The sequence below is a fragment of the Aspergillus nidulans genome, chromosome VIII, assembly GCF_000011425.1.
Source record: "Aspergillus nidulans FGSC A4 chromosome VIII".
Taxonomy (NCBI): Eukaryota; Fungi; Ascomycota; class Eurotiomycetes; order Eurotiales; family Aspergillaceae; genus Aspergillus; species Aspergillus nidulans.
This window is the reverse complement of record NC_066264.1, coordinates 1,604,058-1,624,262: the sequence shown is the minus strand read 5'-3', so window position 1 is coordinate 1,624,262 and position 20,205 is coordinate 1,604,058. Positions and strand designations below refer to the sequence as shown.

The window sequence follows — 20,205 nt, the reverse complement described above, 5'->3', positions numbered from 1 at the left end:
TTGTAGGCTGACTTTTAGTGATGGGATGAAAGTGAATGAGAATGAAGAGGAGAAAGGATGATGGACGAGAAGACATGAGGAGTTGCCTCTTGACTATGCTCGCAGTCTGGGGCCGAGGGGAAGCCGAGGCATTTTCTGAAAGCGACGTTATCCGAGTGGCCAATCAAACAGCAACCTGGGATCCACTATATTGAGATGCCGAAGTGTAAGTCTAGAAGAATTGATCTCTTGCTGAGAAATGACCCAGGCCGATGTTATTCAGGCAGTTGTGTCTTCCTAGGTTCGGGACATGTGATTGTAAAAACTGGTGCATTGTACAGAGACTTGTACATAGCTCCAGCTATGAGCCTTGCCGCACATATCAGACCATAAAGCGGACTGGCATGTAAACATCGTCTGCTTTACTCTCTCTTAACGGCCTTGATACCTCCCTTCCAGATCTCAAACTCCACTTCATCTCCGAATTCAGACGATAGAGGCGCAGATCCTCCGGCCCATGGAGCAAAGACCAGTTTCATGGTTCGCTGGATTGATTGCTCGGTAGAGTGTATGATCTGTGGAGCCGACGCTGTAGGCACGTTTTTCATGGCTGTAGCAGTAGAGTTGTTCGGGCGGGTCGAATTCTCTTCAGGAAGAGAAGCCGCATCTGATGCAACCTCAGACTCAGATGGCTCGTCTTGTTCTTGGGAAGTGAGTTTCTGGACAGGAATTGTGGGATTGCGATCTAATACCGCGTCAAAGATCACCGGCCGATTATACTTCTTTAGGGCAATCCGGCATGCGATTTGCGTGGACCAGACGAGGCCTAACGTCGGAGTTTTAAGAGTATATTGCTGGACCCAAGGCTGCGTACCGTGAGCCAACGGCGGAGGAGAGTCCCCCCATCCGGTGAAGAAACGCTGCTGATGTTGCAAGCTGAGAATCTCATTTCGTACTGGGTTGCCTACCAGGTATGACCCATCGAACTGCGGCTGGTCATCTTGCGTGGGCAGAGGTGATGAAGAAGGGAAGCTCGGCGTGCACTGCGAAACGGCGAGAGTGTGATGATTCAGCTCCGCGTTAGCCGGTTCTGATGTCCGCACTCGAGACAAAGGCGACGCGGCAGCCTCACGGTCAAATCCGACGTAGTAGTCTCGTAGTTGTTGCGTGGCGGGAGAAGACATCGGCGTCCGGTCGCCGGTCACCCGTGAAAAAGGCAAGGGAGCGTCACCCTCAAATCTGTCAGAGACTTGATTGGCAACGACAATGGCGACATCTTCGCTCGCGGCCAAGTTGCGCAGCATCTGGCCTAGTTTGGCGAGCTCCCCCGAGCGTGTCGACAAGCCGGATAGATCGTGAGACGTATGCTCGGCCCGGTAGTTGGAGGTGATAGAGTCAATTACAACTAGCCCAACATTGTATCGCTTGATAGCCACGGGCAGTTGGTAATTTAGTATGTGATCCTGGCTCTCGAGATCCATTGCGTTTATGGAAAGAATCCTACCCAGAGAAGGGGCCTGCTCGCGCGAAAGAGTCGACAAATACGGATGACACTCGATAAGCTGGGAAAGCCGGTTTGTAGCGAGCGGGGCTTCCGTAGAGATGTATATCGCGCTTCTGCCCGCACCCTGAGGTGGTGGAAGCTGCACAGCCAGCAACAGGCCAAGCAAGAACTGCGTCTTGCCGCTCCCGCTACAGCGCAGTGGATCAGCCATGCCCCTCGACGATATGGCCAGATTGTGTATACCTCTCACCAGTCACTTCGGTCACATATCCGGTTGCAATTCCTCCATTCAACAGGGTATCTAAGGCGGCGTCAAGAGTGCTAATCGTGCGCCATTGCGATAGGTCGAGTTTCGTTCGCGGTCCTGAAATCAGCGGTAATTCGAGGTCAGGGCTGCTATCAGGCTGTTCCTGCTCAGGACGGGGGCCTTCTTCAAATCCGACATCGTTGTGCAGGGCTTTTATGACGTGGTTGGCTAAACGGCGAACGTCTGCAGGGGGAACGTGGGCGCGTTTCGCGATTTCGAGGGTATCCAGCGAAATGAGGTCGACTGTATTGACTCTGCTTCTTTCGAGCGGCGGGAGGATATGGGAGAACGATTTTATCGAAATTTCAGGGAGGATGGATAGAAGATCCATGGAAGAGAGGAGAGAGGTTGAAGTTAGAGAGATGTTTTCTGCCGGCGACTCTAATGTGGGGTGCCGTTCAGTACCTGAATCGTGTGTCTAGACTCTACAAAGGAACTTTACCTAGGGATTAATTGAGCATAGAAGCTGCGCTATCTGATCATTGCGAAACAGCTTCTTGCAGTATAATCATAATTTACTTCCTCGAACACCCGCTGGGACACTTAAAGCGACCTCACCCGTCATCATATCCGCCAGCGCATTGCCTTCCACAATCTGTTCCCAGAACCGTTGAACAGCGCCCCAGTACCGTTCCTCATCTTCAGCTATCAGAGCACAGTGTGGGCTCTTATGGAATATTTCACTAGACACATTGTAGCCCCGGATTCTAGCATCGTTAAGATGGGCCTGCACCTCCTCCCAGTAGATCGTCACATCCGCTTTCGAGAAGAGATATAACCGCGGGACGCGAGCAGAGATCACCAAGCTATCATTAATCTGCTTTTGCATCTCGCCGATGGAACTCATGACCCCTAGGGCTTGAAGTCCAGTGACGGCCCCTATAGCTGGGAAGAGCAGCGCTTTGCTCAGCAACTGTATAGGCGGAGGAGCATGCGGCAGGGAATGAACGCTCGCGTGATAATTGCGCATGAAAGTGGTGCCTCCGGGACAACTGTCAAAGATGATCCCTTGCAAGGGAAGTCTGTGGATGCCGCTCGGGTGCCTGGGATTTTGCATAGAGAGGATCAACTGCAAGGCGATGTTGCTGCCGCCGTGGGAAAAAATATGCAAAAGCACTCCTTTGGGGGTCCTCTCAGCGCCTCCAGCGCCTCCCCCATAGAGCCCAAAAATCCGCCGAATTATTTCCCGTGCGGGCTTCAATCGAGACCGAATGGCGCTGATCGAGCGAATCGTGATATCGATCATACCGGTCGTGATAAGGAGGATGGCAGACCCAGGAAAGAGCTGACGATGGTGGCTCACATATTTGCATATCCGTCGAGGCGTCGCACCTCCCAGCCAGGTACATAAGACGATGAGTGCTGGATCTTTATCAGGGACGGGCTTGTTAGCCGTCGTGGTTGGCTCGTAGAGCCAGATGTTCTCGCCAGCGGGCTTTAGCGGAGAGAGAGAGTTCATTCTTCTTCCCGAGTTGGTCGTATGTGGTTGGCAACGCTAGCTGAGAAGAGCTCAGGGACGAGGAATTGATGGGTCAATCTCACAGTACCAGCTATAAGGAGTTTCATCTGCTGTATCTGTCAAGAATGCTATTGACCGCATAGTTGGGAGCTCGACCCAATATGCGGCCCCCGCCCCGGCAAGCTGCAAGGCTGGTGAGCTGTGCCCGGTTTTCAGCGAAGGGAATCATACGATATATACTATCAAGTTCACTGATCGACGTCCACAGGCCCTCAATACCCCGCAACGGGGGTGAGATGCCGGATTGAAGCCGGTCTACATCCCAACTTTTATTCTGAGCTTGAGATGCGAGATGAGCACTCTGTGTCACCGCCCGTTGATACACAAGCAAGCGAGGACTTCAAAATGGTTCCTGCGTTTTGGATATGGTCGACTAGAGCGAGCATGAAATGATCATGCATGGGGCGGTGGTGATGGCCATCCGCCGTTGTCTGCTGTTTATAGCAAAACGGCAAGGTGCAGTGTTCTGGAATGCACGGCTACTATACTCTTAGTAAGCCGTTATATCTGCCAGATTGAAGATCTTTGATCTGGATCTGATTGTGATGAAAGGTTTTGGTTCTTCGCCGAATTCTTGATAGTCGGTAGCGAGTGTTGGGCTCACTCGGCCATGCACTCGACCTGAGGACGATGACTACTGCAACCTCAGCAGCGACGACCCTGTATAGAGTTATCATGAAGATTTCATTCAAGCTAACGATCTACTACGTTTATCAAATTCTGGACCATATGCAAGAACAATGCTTGCCGACCTTTTGACACCCGAACTGACCTCATGACTCAGGGCGATCAAGGTAATCAAGACTTCCTCTGAACAACCACACAGTAACATTCATTCCTACAGGTCTCGTTATCAATCCGGATGATCGGGTTAGTCTCTGCCATGAAAGAGCGAATTCAAGCATAAACTCAGAGCATGCCCGGCAAGCTCTCCCCGCGCGCTATATATATAAACGAGCTTAGTTGTCAGACCGCTCCGTCCGCATCAGGAAACAGAATCGACTCTATAAAGACCGGCATATTGTCAATTGGGTTCCACGGCCTAGCTACACATGCTGATAGATTCCTTCACATGAACTAAGGTTGTCTAACCAATAAAGCCTTCACCTGCACCAGCATGACGATCTATTTTAACAAGCAGTTTACAGGTAAACTCTTTGTTGTTTACTAGGCCACACAAGACCGCAATAGCTCCAAATTAGCCACCCAATCGGTAACCACGGGTCGCCGGAAATAGAGATGAGGGCTAGATGGTGGCTCGAAAATGCTCAAGTGAGATTTTGTGAGAGCCTCGAGGTCGCACCGCATTCGGGCGTGCTATTTGCGCCCCTTGCTGAAAGAGAACTGTGTGATACAGGTGCAAGAGTGACCTGCCCCAGAGCGATAGCGGCCTGCTCGACCTACCCGGGACCCGGGCGATCGGACGGCTTAGAGAAGCGAACGGCCAAAAATTTGTGTCGCAGCGTAAAAGACGAAGTATGGGGATCAGGGAAGGTTACTTGCGGAGCACAAAAGTTAGAGCTTCAACGGTCCAAATGCATGACGAGTGACCCTCCCAGAGCTGTTATTGGACTACGAGAACTCGGAGAGACAGCTAGACAAAAAGACGAAGGGTTGGGGTACAAGAGCGCGTCCTGGCTTGCATCTCAAGATAGGAAAGTGGCCGAAGCCGGGACCTGACGCAGCAGTGGAAGTCCGCCAAGGAGGGCGATATGCGCTAACCATGAGAGCCATGGAGTGCGGACGAGTGAGGGCAGTGATTCTTGATAGATCACATATGAAGAATTGTTCATATCACATTGCGGCCCGTCTTGGGGGATAACGGCGGCTAGGCATATGTGGCTAGAGGGCCGCGCCCCTCCCTCTGCGCTCTGCTGAGGAGTCATGTAACCACCAAAAGTTTGCACAGCCTGCTGCTCTGAGTCAGATCGGGAGCCTAGGTTTGCTGGCGCCTGGATTAGCCCTATTATCACTCAGCTTTCGACCGGGCGTGTAACCGGAGGCTGAGCCGACCAGTCAAAAGAGTGCCAGATTGCATTTACCACGGCTCTGCTGGCCAGCATGGACGTGATTACATAAAGCAATGGTGAGTCTTCCGCGAGCTGCGACCACAAGTACTGAGGACGAGGCAGCGGGTGCTGCTGATGTACAGTACATCTGGCCTTCAGCAACTGACATACGGCCGACCGTCCATTCGGATCACTCGCAACCCGCAGGGCATCTGACGCTAAGCATGGGTTGGCTCGACTAATCGTTTCGCCCTTGGGGCGTGGAGTGGCTGCTCGGTCAATTTGCTCGCCGACCTCTTGCCGAACTCCCATGGGTTGTCCTCGAAAAGTGTATGCAGGCGCGCAAGTTTAGTCGAGGTCGTGTTCCAACCATTGGGTTTGCACGAGTGCGTCCTGCCACTATTTGTCGGGAGTGGTAATACTGGAACTGGACGTGTACTCCGGAGTAGACGGGGATTCATGTCAGCTCGATCCGACAGTGCGGTTACTGGAGCTGGCGAAGACCGCAGTCCTGCATTCTTTCATCCTTGAGCCCTGCGAAGGGTCTTGTCGCCCAAATGGTAGAGATGATTGCAAGGATAGGATTCGTCCCCCTATCAGATTAGCTGAACCTTGGCGGAAACCGCGAAACCGCTAAGGCAGCATTCATCCAATAGACTGAAAATGCCGTAGCAGCTATACCTTGTGATAATCATCAAGGAACTGATAAGCAGCGAATGCTAAAGCTACAGAAACTGGAGTGCCTTTCGTCTTTAAAGACCAATTTTCCTAATGCCATCTCAGTCCCAGGTCTACAATGGCCGACCGAGTGTTATCCACTAGGCCCACCCTGGCCGGACCGCCCCGAAATAGTGGAGAGATTCTGAAGCGAGGGGCTAGTCTGGGCCAGGACAGGAATTACCAACCATTGGCTGGCGGGTATACCCTGGTCGTGAGTTGTCGATGGGCTTGGGTTCGGGGTTTGCCCTCTTATTGAGATCATTGGTGAACTCCTGGTCTGATTCCTATTGTCCGTGCTCTGGGGCTGTCTCGCCTTTGACCCAAGACTTGCTAAGATTTGCTGAAAATCCCGCAAGAAAAAAAGAAAGTATGTGACGATGAGCTTTCCTTGGATGGAATTCTCCGCTGTCTCAAGGGGCTTTCAGGCGTCTGCTGGTAGGGAAGATGATCCGGAATCCGAGATTTGCGCCAGGAAATCCAATCTCACTGTTCAGTTCCAGATCGGAGGCGAAATGAACAAAGTTTGGGGGTTGCCCTTGTAAGACGAATTCTCCAATTGCTCGATTGCGACCTTTTTGACTCCTTGTACAGCGTGCCGCCATAGAGAAACTCTAGGAACTCTAGAAACCTAGAAACCCCTTCAGTTCAAGCTTCTTCGAGAGCTCGCTCGGCTGGAGCATGAGCTGTTCATTCCGAAACTGACTTCGCTTTGTCCCTATCATTTCCCTATCATTTCCCTATCATTTCCCTTCCAGAACCCCCCAGCCTCACTTTGACTTTGCTGTGGAGAACGCGGATCCATAATTTGCCGGAAGAACCTACGGAAACAGAAAACTTAACCTAAATGCACGCACTGACCATTTGTGCCAACAATGCGGTGTACCATGTACCGAATTTCAGGAAGCATAATGCGTTTCGATCCGCCGCCTTGGGTACGACAGGGTGCTCGGATCTCAGTAATCCTTCAATTTGACACGGACAATCGCAATCGTGCAGTCCTGCTTGCCTGCACCAAAGGATGATCTTCCCCTGCCAAAATAACCTTTGGCTCCTGTAAGCGACCGGCGGCCTCAGCCACTCGATTTTCTTTCAGGAATGGAAGCCGGACTCGTCAATGATTTGTCAAGAATTTGCCTAGTCAGTTTGCCTACCACGCTGAGTAAATAATGAATCGATCAATGAACTATACGATCAGGTTTCTCTTCGATGATGACGGCCCTTCGAAGATTATCAACTGGAGTCTACAGATTATAGAATATGCATTGTATCTCGTTCCTCGAGGATTCATGGAATTACCGACTGGGGGAACCGAGATTTGAGAACTAGTCAAGCGAAGCGCCGCTCATCGCTGCTCATTGCTGAATGGCTGGGGCCTGAATCTCACTAGTCTTAATCAGGAATAGCTTTCCTCACGTCCCGCTTAGTCACTCGGCGATGGCCGTCCGCTATATCGTTTCAGGTTTAGTTTCGGAGCTTACTCTGGCGTCATGCCAGCCGTGTCAATGTCATGGGCGGAAACACGGGCCTCGCCAAGACACTAGCCGAGCCGTGGATGGGTCAGTTAATTAAATTCTTGCTCAATCGGGGTTATACCAATCATCCCTGAATTTAATTGCTCCAGGTCTGAGACCCAGATTCCCAGCGACGAAGCCACGGGCCCACGACAGCGGCCCATCGAACTCTACCGCATACCTTGCATCCAATCAACAGGCGCTTGTCCCCACTTCTTTCTCCCTTTCTGCACCCACTGCGCCGGTTGGGAGCACACCACTATCCACTATCGTCCTTGTTATTCTTCAGGTGTCTCTCCCCTCAAAAAGACAGCAGAAAATGGCGGGAATTAGAGAAGCAAGTTGGCAACTGAAAGACAGTAGGCTTTTAAGGAATTCCCTGAGAGTTGTAGACTCGTAATAATCCGGTTTACACGATGTCAGTTGCCATAATGAAGCTTGGTGATCCTCGTCTTCGGTCTGGTCGATCCATCCCCGGCCAAAGTACTTAATATCCATTAGTTAAATTTATCTGGCGCCCACCGGTGTTGTTACGATAGGCTGCGTACTCGGAGTAGGTGGTTGTCTTCCTTACCTAGACGGCTGACCTGACTTTGCCATTTTCTGACCCTCTTTTCTATCCTGCTTCCCCCCCTCCCGTCTCTCCATCTCGCTGCCTCTCGCTTCCTCCGCGCGGTCGCTGTCCGTCCAAACTATCCTTCCCCTTCCTTCTCTCCCTAAAGGGACAAGTCGTGGGCTGTTTGTCCCGTCCAGCCCATCCAGCCCATCTTGTCCTCTTTTATCTTTCTCCACACCGTGTCCTTTCCTTGAATTGCCTTTCGTTAATCATCGTTGGACGACAAGTATCGCCTTGAAGGTCTCAGTCGTACTCGCGGTCGGCTGTAGTCGCTTTGTTGTGCGTTGTCCCGCATCGAGTTGTCGAACAGAGTCATATACTCTAGTCGATGTAAGTTAGGACCAACAATTGCGACCTTAGCCAGACTTTTCTAACAAGGAATGCAACAAGTCTTCTAGAGCATTTTGTGTTATCCCATCAAGATTGCTACACTTGCAGCACCACCACCTCCGCTCGGCGAGTCGGGGAACTCGAACTCCGTCAGCCGGATCACTCGCGAGGGAAAGAAGATTACCTATAAATTGAATATTATGCAGCAGCCCAAGCGCGCGAGAGCTTGTGGTCAAGGTTCGAAATGTATGGTGGCAGCACTGGACAGACGTGGAGACAAGGCTAATGTGAGTTGGAACAGCGCACACCGACCGCCGCCCTGTCGATCCTCCGCCAGTCATTGAATTGAACATCTTCGAATCGGATCCCCATGACGACAGCAATAAGACCGACATCACGTTCGTCTACAATGCCAACTTCTTCCTCTTCGCCACTCTAGAACCCGAGCGTCCGATCGCAACTGGAAAACTCATGACAAACCAAGGCTCGCCGGTCCTGACAGGCGTCCCGGTAGCTGGCGTGGCATACCTGGATAAACCAAATCGAGCCGGATACTTCATCTTCCCCGATCTTTCGGTGCGGAACGAGGGCTCTTATCGGTTTAGCTTCCACCTGTTCGAGCAAATAAAGGACCCCAAAGACGCAACCGAAGGGACACAGCCCATGCCGTCGCCCGTCCCTGGGAAACTGTCGTCACCGCAAGAATTCTTGGAGTTCCGGCTGGAGGTCATCTCGAACCCCTTTATCGTCTACAGCGCCAAGAAGTTCCCTGGGCTGACCACGAGCACCCCCATCAGCCGTATGATTGCGGAGCAGGGCTGCCGTGTCCGTATCCGGCGCGATGTGCGGATGAGACGGCGCGGAGACAAGAGAACAGAGGACTACGACTATGATAATGAAAGGGGTTATAACAACCGGCGCCCTGATCAATATGCGGGATCAGACGCCTACGCCAACGCTCCTGAACGCCCTCGCTCAACGAGCATCAGCACAAACATGGACCCGTACTCCTATCCATCGCGCCGTCCGTCGGCAGTGGAATATGGACAACCGATTGCCCAGCCTTATCAGCGCCCAATGGCCTCTACTCCCGCTCCATCTTCTACGCCGATTCCTGCTCCGATCCCGATGCCTGGTCCGGTTGCATTGCCGCCTTCCACCCCCTCACCTGCTTCTGCTCACGCTCCCGCTCCGCCGTCCGTCCCTCTCGCTGCGCCTCCTCCACTCCACACACCGTCGTATCAGTCGCACTTGTCATTCGGTGCCACGCAGACTCAGTACCCCGCTCCTCAGCTTTCTCATATCCCGCAACAGACAACTACCCCGACACACCCGTACTCTCCTCGTTCCTCGATATCTCACAGCCGAAACCAATCCATAAGCGAGTATGAGCCCTCAATGGGCTATCCGGGTTCGCAGACACGACTTTCAGCAGAGCGCCCGAGTTACGGGCAGCCATCTCAAACAACATCGCTACCGCCTCTACGCCATTCACTTGAACCATCTGTAAATTCTAGGTCGAAAACACCATCTAATATGATCACGTCTCTTCCGCCGATCCAGAGCCTCTCAGAGCTCCCATCGACCACGTCCCAACCGTCGAGCGCTATTGGGTCTAGCCCTGCGAATGAACCTGGTCCCCGACTTTGGGAGACCAACTCGATGTTGTCGAAGCGGACGTACGAAGAGTCGTTCGGTCATGATGACCGGCCGTTGTACAACGGAATGCGGCCTGATAGTGAATCCTATCCTGGAGGAATGCAGCGCAGGCCGTCCTATGAAAGATCTTCTCTTCTCGATGGCCCCGACCAGATGGCTTATAAGCGGGCCAACGGGCGGATGGTCTCAAAGCCTGCCACCATGCGTTAAAAGAATTCTGCCGGCGTTTATTTGTCATAGTTCTTGGCGGGTTCTGGTATAGGGAACGGCGTACTGGCGAAAAGATCATGCTTTTGACAATCAGTTTCTTGCGGCCTGAAATAAGGCTCCTTTGATTTATACTCCCACATTAAAGGTCCAACGTTATACCTTGCTCTTACTCTTCGAAAGTTGTATATGATCCTGCCTATACGTTCGACCCTCTTTTCTTTCATTTGTCCTGTCTCATTCCTCATATATCCCGAGCTTGATATCGTTCAATCGACTCGATAAGCATAGCTAACCGGGCTCTGGGCATTCCCACGTGACTCTTGGAATTTTCCTATGAATTCAGATATATGACCTGCCTTGAATGAGGTCCTTTCTTACACTGGGCTGGATAGATGTGTGCAATAAGAACACGTCATTCACAGGTTCAGCTTCCTTCCCTAATGACTCTGTAGACCCATAATCCTCCAACCGATTCTGATGAGGATCTACTTAGGCATATGCCGTAGAATGCCTGTGCCTGGGAGCGGTCGCCGACCTGCATTCCAACGATAACAACAACCTGGCCAAATGGAATGAATAACACCACTTAATGTAGACTCTTTAAGTTGTTGAGCAGATAATAACAGAAACATTGTCCTTGGCTTTACCTATGCGCTTTGTTTCTGACTACTGTGTACCCTGTTCTTTGAGCTTTGTTGCTTGGCGCGACAACAACACCAAAACAACAAACAACAGCACAACAAAACCCCTCCCCCACACCCGTCTCCCGTGCGGAGACAGCCCTCTCTGTCTCCATCGTATAATTTTTCCGGATGCATCTCATTGAATAGGAAGAGAATCAAAAGAGCCAAGAAGAGAAGAAAAAGAGCCAAAGAAGCATCCGATCGATGCGGACTGCGGAGGTCAGCCGCCCATTGCCTCACTACTTGGAAACCGACCCTGTCCCACCCCTTGCGCAACTTCGAAACGAATCGACTGACACTCAAGCAATCAGATGTCTTCTGCTTCAGCCTCTCGAGCTGCGAGCCGAAGCGTCGACATCAACTACAGTGATGCAGACCACCAGCTCCAGCGCTCGCTCCAGTCACGCAGCCGTTCGCCCAATGCCCGCAGCACCAGCTATTCATCTTACTCCCGGCAACAAGAATGGAGCGCTAGTCACAGCAGCATTGAGCCCGACTCCTTCTCTGAAGTATCAGGCCAATTTGACGATGCAGACGAGCCAGAATGTTTGCCTAATGAGCACAAGGGCGTAGCGGTCCGTGTGGATGTGACGACCGATTGCTCTCCGTCTTCGCATTCAGTCAAGAGGCGACGATCGAATGATTGGCCGCGGCGGTCTGTGGAAAGAGAGATCGAGGCGGCTGGGCGAAGGGAAGAACAGCAGCATCAGTATGCTTCTGGAGCCCGTCAGCGGTGGTTCAGTCATTACGGAAGGCATGCCTCGCCGGGATCACGATCACGATCACCGAGACGAGCACGGCCTGGGCGCAGGTCTCGCTTTGTCGAGGGCCATATGGCCGATACCGTGAGCGAGAAGCCGCCTAGTATCTTCTTTCCGGATGAAGCGCGCAATGAGACCACCGCTCGCGGTGCGTCCACAAATCGCGGCGCGGGAATCTTTCGCTTCGGCAAAGCCATTGCGTCCGCATTCAATCCGTTTGGTGGTTGGGGCAGCGTATCCGAGTTCTGGAAGGGCTCTCACACTCAGGATGACAACCGGGTGCAGGAGCGTGCGAATGACCGGCTCAGACAGGCAGAGATGGCGTACGAGGAACTCAAACGGTCTGGATACCAAGGTACTGTTAAGGGGAGATATCTCCAAAGCCTTGGGACTGGAACGGGAGGAGCCAGCTGTCCGGATCAGACGTGGAAGTCTATTCAAGAGAAGATGGAGTACGGGGGCGCCGGTAACAGTGGCTTCGGCCATCATCCTCGACAGAGCTCCAGTCAAACTGCGACCACCCGTGACGCTAATAATGGGAGCTCGCTGCGTCCGATATTACCGGATTTACGGAAAGCCAAGTCATCGCTAGCGATCCCTTCGATCAAGAAACAAGACGGCATGTCGTCTCTCCTGCAACATATCGATAATCGTGACCCGGAAGTTCGGCGCCAGAAGTCTCGCAAGGACATGCAGCGGCAGGCTAAGCTCTTGAAGCGAGTCAGTAACCTGGAGGATAAGCTTGAACGGGCAAAGCGAGAGCTGCGAGAACTCGCGGGCGAGGAAGAGCTATTGCTGCGCAGCAGTCTCAACGAGGAAAGACCGTATCAGCGGAGATTTGTCCCAGGCAAATTGCCCTCACTACCTTCGGAAAGACTTCTTCAGGACTCTCAACCGGCAATGCTACCAGTAAACACACTCCAGATCCCCGAGCCCGAAGACCAATCTCAAATATTTTTGAGGAAAACGCGCATAAAACCACCTAAACCATGGCGCAGAGCGTCTGAATCTAGGTCTATTTCCGCCCGCAGCGCATCCCGCAAACGCAAATCGCCGGACCCCGAATCGAGAAAGGAACAAGATCTGTCCGATCCGCAACAACAGTGCCCACCCCTACCACAGACCGACGGCCAACAACTGCAGGATAAGAATACGAATCCAACCACAGGCCATACAGAAGCAAAACCAACCCCAGAACCGGCGGAGGAGGTCACAATAAAAACCCCTTCTCGAAAGCCAAAACTCCCTAAGAATGCCCGCAGCGATAGCCCTGGGTCCGTGGAGCAGAAACAGAAACAGAGACAAAGCCCAGCGGCCGAGAACAATCCCAGCACATCCCCGGCTGCAGATCGAGCGTCACCGCCGGCATCGGTAAGTCGACCGCTGCGATCTACGACACGCAATCGCTCCGTCACTCCAGTTCTACGTATGAAACGAGGTCGTGGAGATCTACGCTCCACGACATCGCCGGCGCACGGGCATGGCCGTGGCCGTAGTCCTGGACCTAGTTTTGGCGACGACAAAGAGAATCAACATTGTGATGGGCTAGGGGGCGACGAGCACCCCAACGGTATCGTTAAGAAACTAGGACAGCAGCCACAGCAGCAAGACATCAAAACTGGTCAACATGACGAATCTGCAACGCCAAGCTCCGCCCCAATGTCTACCAGGAGAAAAGCGCGGTACGAGTATATCCCGCCAGTGCCTCCGCTACCCAAAGACTTGGCTGCGACAGCGGCGAAGGTTGATCGTCGTTTAGCCAGAGAAATGGGGAAGAGAAAGGAACAGATGGAGAGAGATGGAAAGACTGTTAAAAAGGGTACTGACGGGTTTCAGTGGCCTGAGGAGTTTTTCTGACTATCTATGGAATAGCTTGTTGTTTTTCCAATATACGATTTAGGCTTGCCTTCCAGTTGAAAGGAACTGGGTTAGGCTCGATTTCTGGAATGGGCGAAACGACAAGATACTGATGATTTGTCAAATCACGAATGTACACGAGTTATGAACTGAATTTGAACATGTTTTTCGTTTTCCACGCGACTACCCTTGAACACCAGTTCTCCAACAAATTGTCCTGCATTGTTCAAACTAGAAGATGGCTGTGGCATTAGGATGCGAACTCACGCCACCTGCGTATACTCATTAGCCCAGCTCTGACCAGATCCAACTGGGCGGAGAAAGGTACTCACCAACAACATTCGCCGGCGCACTGGTCAAGAAGAACGTCCACCTCCTCTCCTTCTTACAGACCTCCGCAACCCTCTCGAGATCCCACATTTCCCCCAAGGGCATCCCCCATAGCGCCAAAATATTTTGATGCATAAACCCAATAGATCCCCTTCCCCCCTCGGTAGCGCTAACAGGCCAACACTCGAACGTCGGACTATCCCCAGCCACAGCCGCAAAGTAGCTATCATGCAGCCAGTCCAAAATCTCCTCTTCCTGCTTCAGTCCAGCCCAAGCAATGTCGGCGCCAGTACGTTGAGCTGCGCTTTCTCGTTGCGAAGGTGTGAGTTCATTGTATCGCTGGACGAAGCCCGAGCGCACGAGTAGGATATCGCCGGGTTTCAAGTCTCCGCCGGCAGACTCGGGTCGGATGTCGAGATTTTGGTATCTGCCGCAGGCGACTAGGTCCGCATAGGAGATGGCGTGCGAGGTGTAGGGATCGTAATTTACGTTATGAGCTTCGGCGTAGGATTTGTAGTCTAGTAGAACTGCGCGCGACGCGATGCAGTGCGTTGACCAGTGGTGGATGCTGCAGCGGGTTGTGGGATTAGGACCTTCGATGTCGGCGGATGTTGCCTTTGTATTGTCAGTCTTATCCTTCAGTGAGGGTGACCGGGTGACCGAAGCCCGGTATGGTGAGGCAGAGCGACACGAACCCCGTTGTAGAAGCATTTCGAGCCCAGGTGGGCGAACTTAGGACTATACTTAGCATCTATCTACTTACCATATTCTTGGGACATGGGAGCTTGACATACGTGCCGAAACCCATCCCATTGTGTTCCGCTCTGCGTGTTCATAGTATACAAATCATCATACCCGACACCGCTGCCTAGCGGCTTGATCTTGTGCTGGAAGACCTCACGGCCGAACGAAGGGGTCTTGGGCACGTCGAGAGGGAGGCTTTTTTCTTATTATTAGCACATCTTTTGCACATCACCTGGATATGGGCAAAGACCAACGTAGGGAAAGAGAGAACACGGGGGATATGCATACTCCAACCGAACCATCTCCCCAGTCTTGATTTCTGCGGCTGCGGCCTTAACCCTGGCCGGTGTGAGGAGATTCAATCGGCCAATCTGGAAACAAGGCAATTGTCAGGAACAACAGGCTCAGGCCCTTGTAGGATTCAGAACAGTACCTGGTCATCCTTCCCCCATACCCAGGCCGCATCGTCTGGGGCTCCAGGAATCTTCGGCAGTTCTCTGCGGGAGGGGAACCGCGAAGAATTGGGGTCCCAGGGAAGATTATTGGGTTCCTGGACTGCTCCGCGACCTGTGACGGCGTCGACGACCTTTGAGAGGCGTTCGGTTGGGCTCATCTTGAGGATTGTGTTGTCGTGATGGTTTCTTCTGCGGTCCGGTTGGGGGGGTGGAAAAGATAATGGGGAGCATGAAGAGTACGGGGATGACTGGTGAACCATGACTTTTTAAAGTTAAGGGGTTTATTGACAATCGGTTACGAAAGCTCTGGGCCGAGGAAGTGTGGTGGCATAGTGCGGAGAGGGGAAGAGAAGCTTCAGAGTGAGGGGTTACCTATCGTCAAGCTACGTAGGCTATCCTTTTAGACAGGGTTGTATGACCGATTGTGAGTCAAGTCCATGCTAAGCCGGCACAAAGAAAGGAATGCAGCTTGTAGGGAACGACAACTAGTCGCCCCATTTAGCATTTTTCTTGGAGACTATCTTTTTGTCTTTTGTCCACTATGTATGATACAGAAGCACCGTCGCTGATGAGACAGCCGGCGAACAACAAAAGACCGGTAGCCATTATCCGAACGTCTTGAGTGATGCAACGGAGGCCCACGACCAATAATCCATGCAAAGAAGACAAACGCCGTGTACGGATACCATGCGAAACCAAAGCCAGCCAGTACTGTATAGCTGACCAAGCCACCCATTGTAAACTCATGCGAACACATGCAGATCTGCGAGTCTTGACGCGCGTGTACTCAGGTCAACTCGAGCTCTTGGAGGAATGCACCGCCCTGACGCCGGAAATATCAGCAAAACGTAGACTCTGGAAGGTATTCGTCACTTCCAAGTCGGAGAGAGAAAAGATCGTAGATGAAAGATCATGTCCACCGCTAAATACGCCATCAAACAGTTTCCAAGCTAACGGTATAACAAAAAGCACCTAATTAGTTTGCGGTGGGAACGCCAGTTGACTGCGACATGTTGCGGCCGCCGCGTCCTCGGGAGCCGTAGCCACGGCCGTAGCCACCTCGGCCTCGACCATAGCCACGACCTCTGCCGCGGCCCCGGTAGCTGCTGCGGTAGCCGTCAACACTACCCTGGCCAAACGTCTCAATATTTCGCTTCTCCTCCTCGCCGCGCCATTCACGGCCACCAGGCCGAACATTGGAGCCTTCCTCTCGATCGCGAGCCTCGCTAGAGATGTTGTCAAAGAATGATGTCGACTTATTGTAAACAGTCGCGCTTTGGGTCGTCGTAGGAGGCTCAGCAGCTGTAGCAATCTGCGCAGGAGATTCAGCCTCCTCAAGGGGGGAGCCAGAGGCAATAGCCTCCTTAACCAGATCTTGCTTGTTGAACTTGGCATTTGCTGTCTCAAAGTCATAATCCGTCTGGGGAACTTCGACCTTCTTATTAGCCTGCGCATGGTGCTGACCGCGGTGGCCACCGCGACCACGCGCGTGCTGACCGCCACGAGAAGCGCGGCTATCATATGGTTTCATATCGCCCATCTGTTTCGTAATTACTTCAACTGAGGTATCCGCGTGCTGTGGCTTTTTCTGTCCGTTAGGCTGGGGCAGCTTGGCCATAGCAGCCGCGACAGCAGCAGTAGCCGCGCGAGTCGCCTCCGAGATGGCAGCCTGAGCGGTACCTTGTGTCACATTATTGACGGCGGCAGGCGCGAGAGGAGCGTTGACGGAAGCGGGGGCACTCGTTTTGGCTGGGGTAATGGGAATCACAGGCGGTGCGCGTCCACTGGGTCCGGTTGGTGGGGCTCTTTCGGCTGGACCAGCAGTCGTCGCTTTCACAGCCTCTGCAACGGAAGGCTTGGACTCAACAGGAGGAGGCGGTGCACTCTCCGTTGCCGCGGTGACGGCAGGACTAGCATCCTGTGCAGCCGGCTTGTTCAAGGGACGATCACCGACCGGAAGCTCGGAGGTTGTTTTGGGCGCAGTAGGAGCAGCGCGTTGAGAAGGTGGCGTTTGATGCTGACCAGGAGGTCCGATCGGCACCTGAGGGGGAAATTGTCCAGGGCCTGGAGGGAAGCCTTGACCAGGAGGGGGATACCAGCCAGGAGGCGCTCCATATGGCATAGCCGGATATCCGGGGCCAGGTGGGAATGGGGGGTACCGTGGACCATACGGGTTGTAATAGCCCTGGAATTGGGGTTGCTGAGGGTAGCCGGGAGGTGGAGGGCGAGGACCTTGAGGTGGTTGTTGCAGAGGCTGCTGAGGTTGTGGCTGGGAAGGTAGACCTTGAGGAACTGGGCCGGGACCGGAACCAGGACCGGGGCGAGGCACGCTCTATGAAAGAAGTCAGCCAATTCGTCTTCCAAATGCCATATATCAATGAAGCATTGTGCTCAGGGCGTATGATCTCATCAGAAGGAAGGCAACGGAAATATCCACATGGTTTTGCGCATTCAGAACAGGTCTGTGAGTTTACATCCGAAATATTTCATCACAAGAATATACGTCGTTGAATGGGTCAAAGGAGGCATGGAAGCATATCTTCAGACTGTACTCACCCCTAGAATGGCTGGATCATCGGGCATCTGAGGCGGCTCAGGCTGAGCGTTCTCCTTCTTATCCTCAGCAACACTAATGTCCTTCACATCGCTTCCACGGAAGACAATGTATTCGTAAACACTGCTAGATGGGGGTAATTCTTCGTCAGGGTTGCCTCGCCTGCCTTCAGTTCCATAAGAAACGACATTTTGCAAGGCGATCGTAGAAGCTTCCGGGTTGATCTCATGTAACGTGCCGACATAGCTAGGATATGTTAGACACGAAGCTACCCAAGGTCGCAGAGTAATAGAAGGAGAGTTGATGGATGAGATGAGGTGCATACCGAATATCGCTCTTTGAGATCAGGTTGAACCGTTGACTGCCAGGTGTTAACTCCAGCCTAGCCGCACATACCCTAGCTCAGGCCACTGACCCTATTAAATGGTTCATGTCCATTTTGACGTGAAGGATGGCGCGACTGACGCGCGAGGAAGATGGGAGGTGGAGGGGAGTGGTGTGGAGTGAGGGGAGAATAGAGGCAGCGAACGTAGGATGGGGAAGGGGACTAGAGACAGAGAGGTCGAAGAGGGAGGAAGAAGCTGGAAGCAGAGTTTGTGGTGGGAAAAGGGCTCTCCGCTACGGTCGCCCACACGAGCTCCAAGAGCAGTTCAGCAGTCTGGCTACCCTAGTCTGTGATTCCCCAAGCAGGCATTTTCAGTGCATGCATGATATTCGATCCTATTCTCTTATTATAACAGATCTCATCACTGGCGGACTACATAAAATAATCGAATTTCATCATGGCTGTTTCTTCCCATCGGGACGACTTCTTCCAGACTACGTGCGACCTCCGATATCTCCCCGCATCTCCCCAACACTGACGGGTTTAGTTCTGCTCTTGATGAACAGAGGCGAAAGGAGGCCAAGTCAATTAATACCAATGGCTCTCCTATCCGACTGCAAAGCAAGATCCTCGCCGTTAAACCGGATCCTTTCGACCTTGGCTCTGTATTTGTGGCCCAGAGCGGCGGAACAGTCAGGAAGATAGTTCTCGCAGTACGTAAACTTCTCAGCTGGACTATACATCAAGCTTCTTGTTAATTGCATCTCGTATATAGACCGGTGAAACTGCTTCCATCTTCAAGGGACCGACTGCCCCCATCACGAGCCTTTGTTTTAGCCCAAACGGCCGGATTCTGTTCGCGGGATGCTGGGATAAAACAATCTGGAGCTGGGATGTAAACTCAACACAACGAAAGCTACAGTATGAGGGACACACCGACTTTGTGAGGTCGGTCGTAACTACGAGGGTCAATGGCCAGGATCTCCTAGTGTCAGGCGGCGCCGATGCGCAAATACTTGTATTTGACATCTCAAGCGGGCAACGGCTGCACGTATGGAAGGGTCATGCAAAGGGCGTTCAGGACCTCCTGATTGATCCGCTCACGTTAGATGACAACAGCACCGAGCAAATCGTTTTCAGCGCCGGTAGCGACAGGGAAATACGACAATTTGATCTATCCAAAGGCAGTCAGGACCTCACAGGCACAGAAGCTCTTTTGGCCCACGATACGAACGTTTACAAACTCCATTTCGATCAAGATGGTGATCTCTGGACAGCTTCAGCGGATAAAACGACAAAATGTCTTATTAGAGAGGATGGCTGGAAGGCAAACCTCACACTCACTCATCCCGATTACGTCAAGGATGTCGTCGTCGATGAGCGAGGGGGCTGGGTTATCACCGCGTGTCGAGATGAAGAAATCCGTGTGTGGAACCGATCGGTGCGTTTTCTGTTTTTGTTCTCCCTTCGATCGCTTTTTGCTGATGCCATACTCAGACTGGACAATTATACCACACATTTTCTGGGCATTACGAGGAAGTAACAGGCCTGGTTTTACTAGGAACAATGCTGGTGAGCGTCAGCATTGACGCCACCATTCGACAGTGGTCTCTGAAACCTGATGACCTGCGGAATGCCGTAGCACAGGCAACAGAACATCCAACTGACGAACCATCAACCAACCCAGAATCTATGCTGACGGAGGAAGAGGAGCGAGAGCTAGCAGAGTTACTGGAAGATGATTAAAGAAGAAAAAGCCCATCATGAATACCGGTAGGACTAGCCGTAGAATAACCTGCCCCATATTAGTGTGAAGTGGGAACGATCCCAAGTGTGTAGGTTTGCCACGTGACGCCCTGCATTGATGACGCAAAGATGCGAAGTGCAGGCCGGCGATCATCCCGAGGCAGTCTGAGCCAACGTGAGCGTCTCAGGCCACTCAAGGACACTCTAGCAAGTACACTCTAGCTCCTTGAGCCTCCATCGCCGTTTTTACCTCCCGTGATCACCCCAAGCACTCCTCGAGTCTCTATTTTCGAATCACGGTTTCGATTCGTTCCTATTTGTTGCCGTGCCGTCCCTATCGGCTTCCCCGCGCGCCGTTGCATCGGATCCTCAAAACCGGTGCGGAC

General features: G+C 52.5%; 8 protein-coding genes across 8 annotated transcripts, besides 1 other annotated feature; 3 read left to right on the top strand and 5 right to left on the bottom strand.

Annotated features, from left to right (window-relative positions):
- Positions 1–20,205: part of a sequence feature (contig 1.16 792..451587(-1)) that runs on past both edges of the window.
- Positions 402–2,121, bottom strand: ANIA_10145 (putative DNA repair protein (Rad57); the record flags this gene model as incomplete). Its single annotated transcript, XM_653563.2, has 2 exons — positions 402–1,671; positions 1,727–2,121. The coding sequence occupies 2 exons, from the start codon at positions 2,119–2,121 to the stop codon at positions 402–404; spliced, it is 1,665 nt and encodes a 554-aa protein (XP_658655.2).
- ANIA_10160 (TMEM53 family protein) lies at positions 2,299–3,249 on the bottom strand (the record flags this gene model as incomplete). Its single annotated transcript, XM_050613243.1, has 1 exon — positions 2,299–3,249. One exon carries the CDS (start codon positions 3,247–3,249, stop codon positions 2,299–2,301), a length of 951 nt encoding a protein of 316 aa, XP_050469073.1.
- ANIA_11291 (uncharacterized protein) lies at positions 3,792–4,086 on the bottom strand (the record flags this gene model as incomplete). The annotated part of the gene is made up of 2 exons (XM_050613242.1): positions 3,792–3,969; positions 4,082–4,086. 2 exons carry the CDS (start codon positions 4,084–4,086, stop codon positions 3,792–3,794), a joined length of 183 nt encoding a protein of 60 aa, XP_050469072.1.
- On the top strand, positions 8,119–10,732 carry veA (sexual development activator VeA). The gene is made up of 3 exons (XM_653564.2): positions 8,119–8,495; positions 8,556–8,741; positions 8,797–10,732. The coding sequence occupies exons 2-3, from the start codon at positions 8,696–8,698 to the stop codon at positions 10,362–10,364; spliced, it is 1,614 nt and encodes a 537-aa protein (XP_658656.2). The 5' UTR covers positions 8,119–8,495; positions 8,556–8,695; the 3' UTR covers positions 10,365–10,732.
- On the top strand, positions 11,195–13,665 carry ANIA_01053 (putative nuclear RNA binding protein; the record flags this gene model as incomplete). The annotated part of the gene is made up of 2 exons (XM_653565.2): positions 11,195–11,266; positions 11,359–13,665. Exons 1-2 carry the CDS (start codon positions 11,252–11,254, stop codon positions 13,663–13,665), a joined length of 2,322 nt encoding a protein of 773 aa, XP_658657.2. The 5' UTR covers positions 11,195–11,251.
- Positions 13,897–15,352, bottom strand: ANIA_01054 (uncharacterized protein; the record flags this gene model as incomplete). The annotated part of the gene is made up of 6 exons (XM_050613241.1): positions 13,897–13,937; positions 13,998–14,631; positions 14,685–14,750; positions 14,790–14,934; positions 15,028–15,110; positions 15,173–15,352. The coding sequence occupies 6 exons, from the start codon at positions 15,350–15,352 to the stop codon at positions 13,897–13,899; spliced, it is 1,149 nt and encodes a 382-aa protein (XP_050469071.1).
- Positions 16,171–18,301, bottom strand: ANIA_01055 (putative G2/M phase checkpoint control protein Sum2; the record flags this gene model as incomplete). Its single annotated transcript, XM_653567.2, has 4 exons — positions 18,164–18,301; positions 18,074–18,109; positions 17,751–17,994; positions 16,171–17,526 (listed from the first exon to the last, which is right to left on the bottom strand). The coding sequence occupies exons 1-4, from the start codon at positions 18,184–18,186 to the stop codon at positions 16,171–16,173; spliced, it is 1,659 nt and encodes a 552-aa protein (XP_658659.2). The 5' UTR covers positions 18,187–18,301.
- Positions 18,468–19,819, top strand: ANIA_01056 (WD40 repeat domain-containing protein; the record flags this gene model as incomplete). Its single annotated transcript, XM_653568.2, has 4 exons — positions 18,468–18,571; positions 18,621–18,786; positions 18,849–19,514; positions 19,571–19,819. The coding sequence occupies exons 1-4, from the start codon at positions 18,531–18,533 to the stop codon at positions 19,817–19,819; spliced, it is 1,122 nt and encodes a 373-aa protein (XP_658660.1). The 5' UTR covers positions 18,468–18,530.

What these genes read in the sequence shown, in the direction of transcription:
- veA (XM_653564.2), top strand. Translation starts at nt 8,696, where the DNA reads ATGCAGCAGCCCAAGCGCGCGAGAGCTTGTGGTCAAGGTTCGAAAT. An exon ending in TTGTGGTCAAGGTTCGAAAT is followed by an intron (nt 8,742 to 8,796) that starts GTATGGTGGCAG and finishes GAGTTGGAACAG; the next exon opens with CGCACACCGACCGCCGCCCT.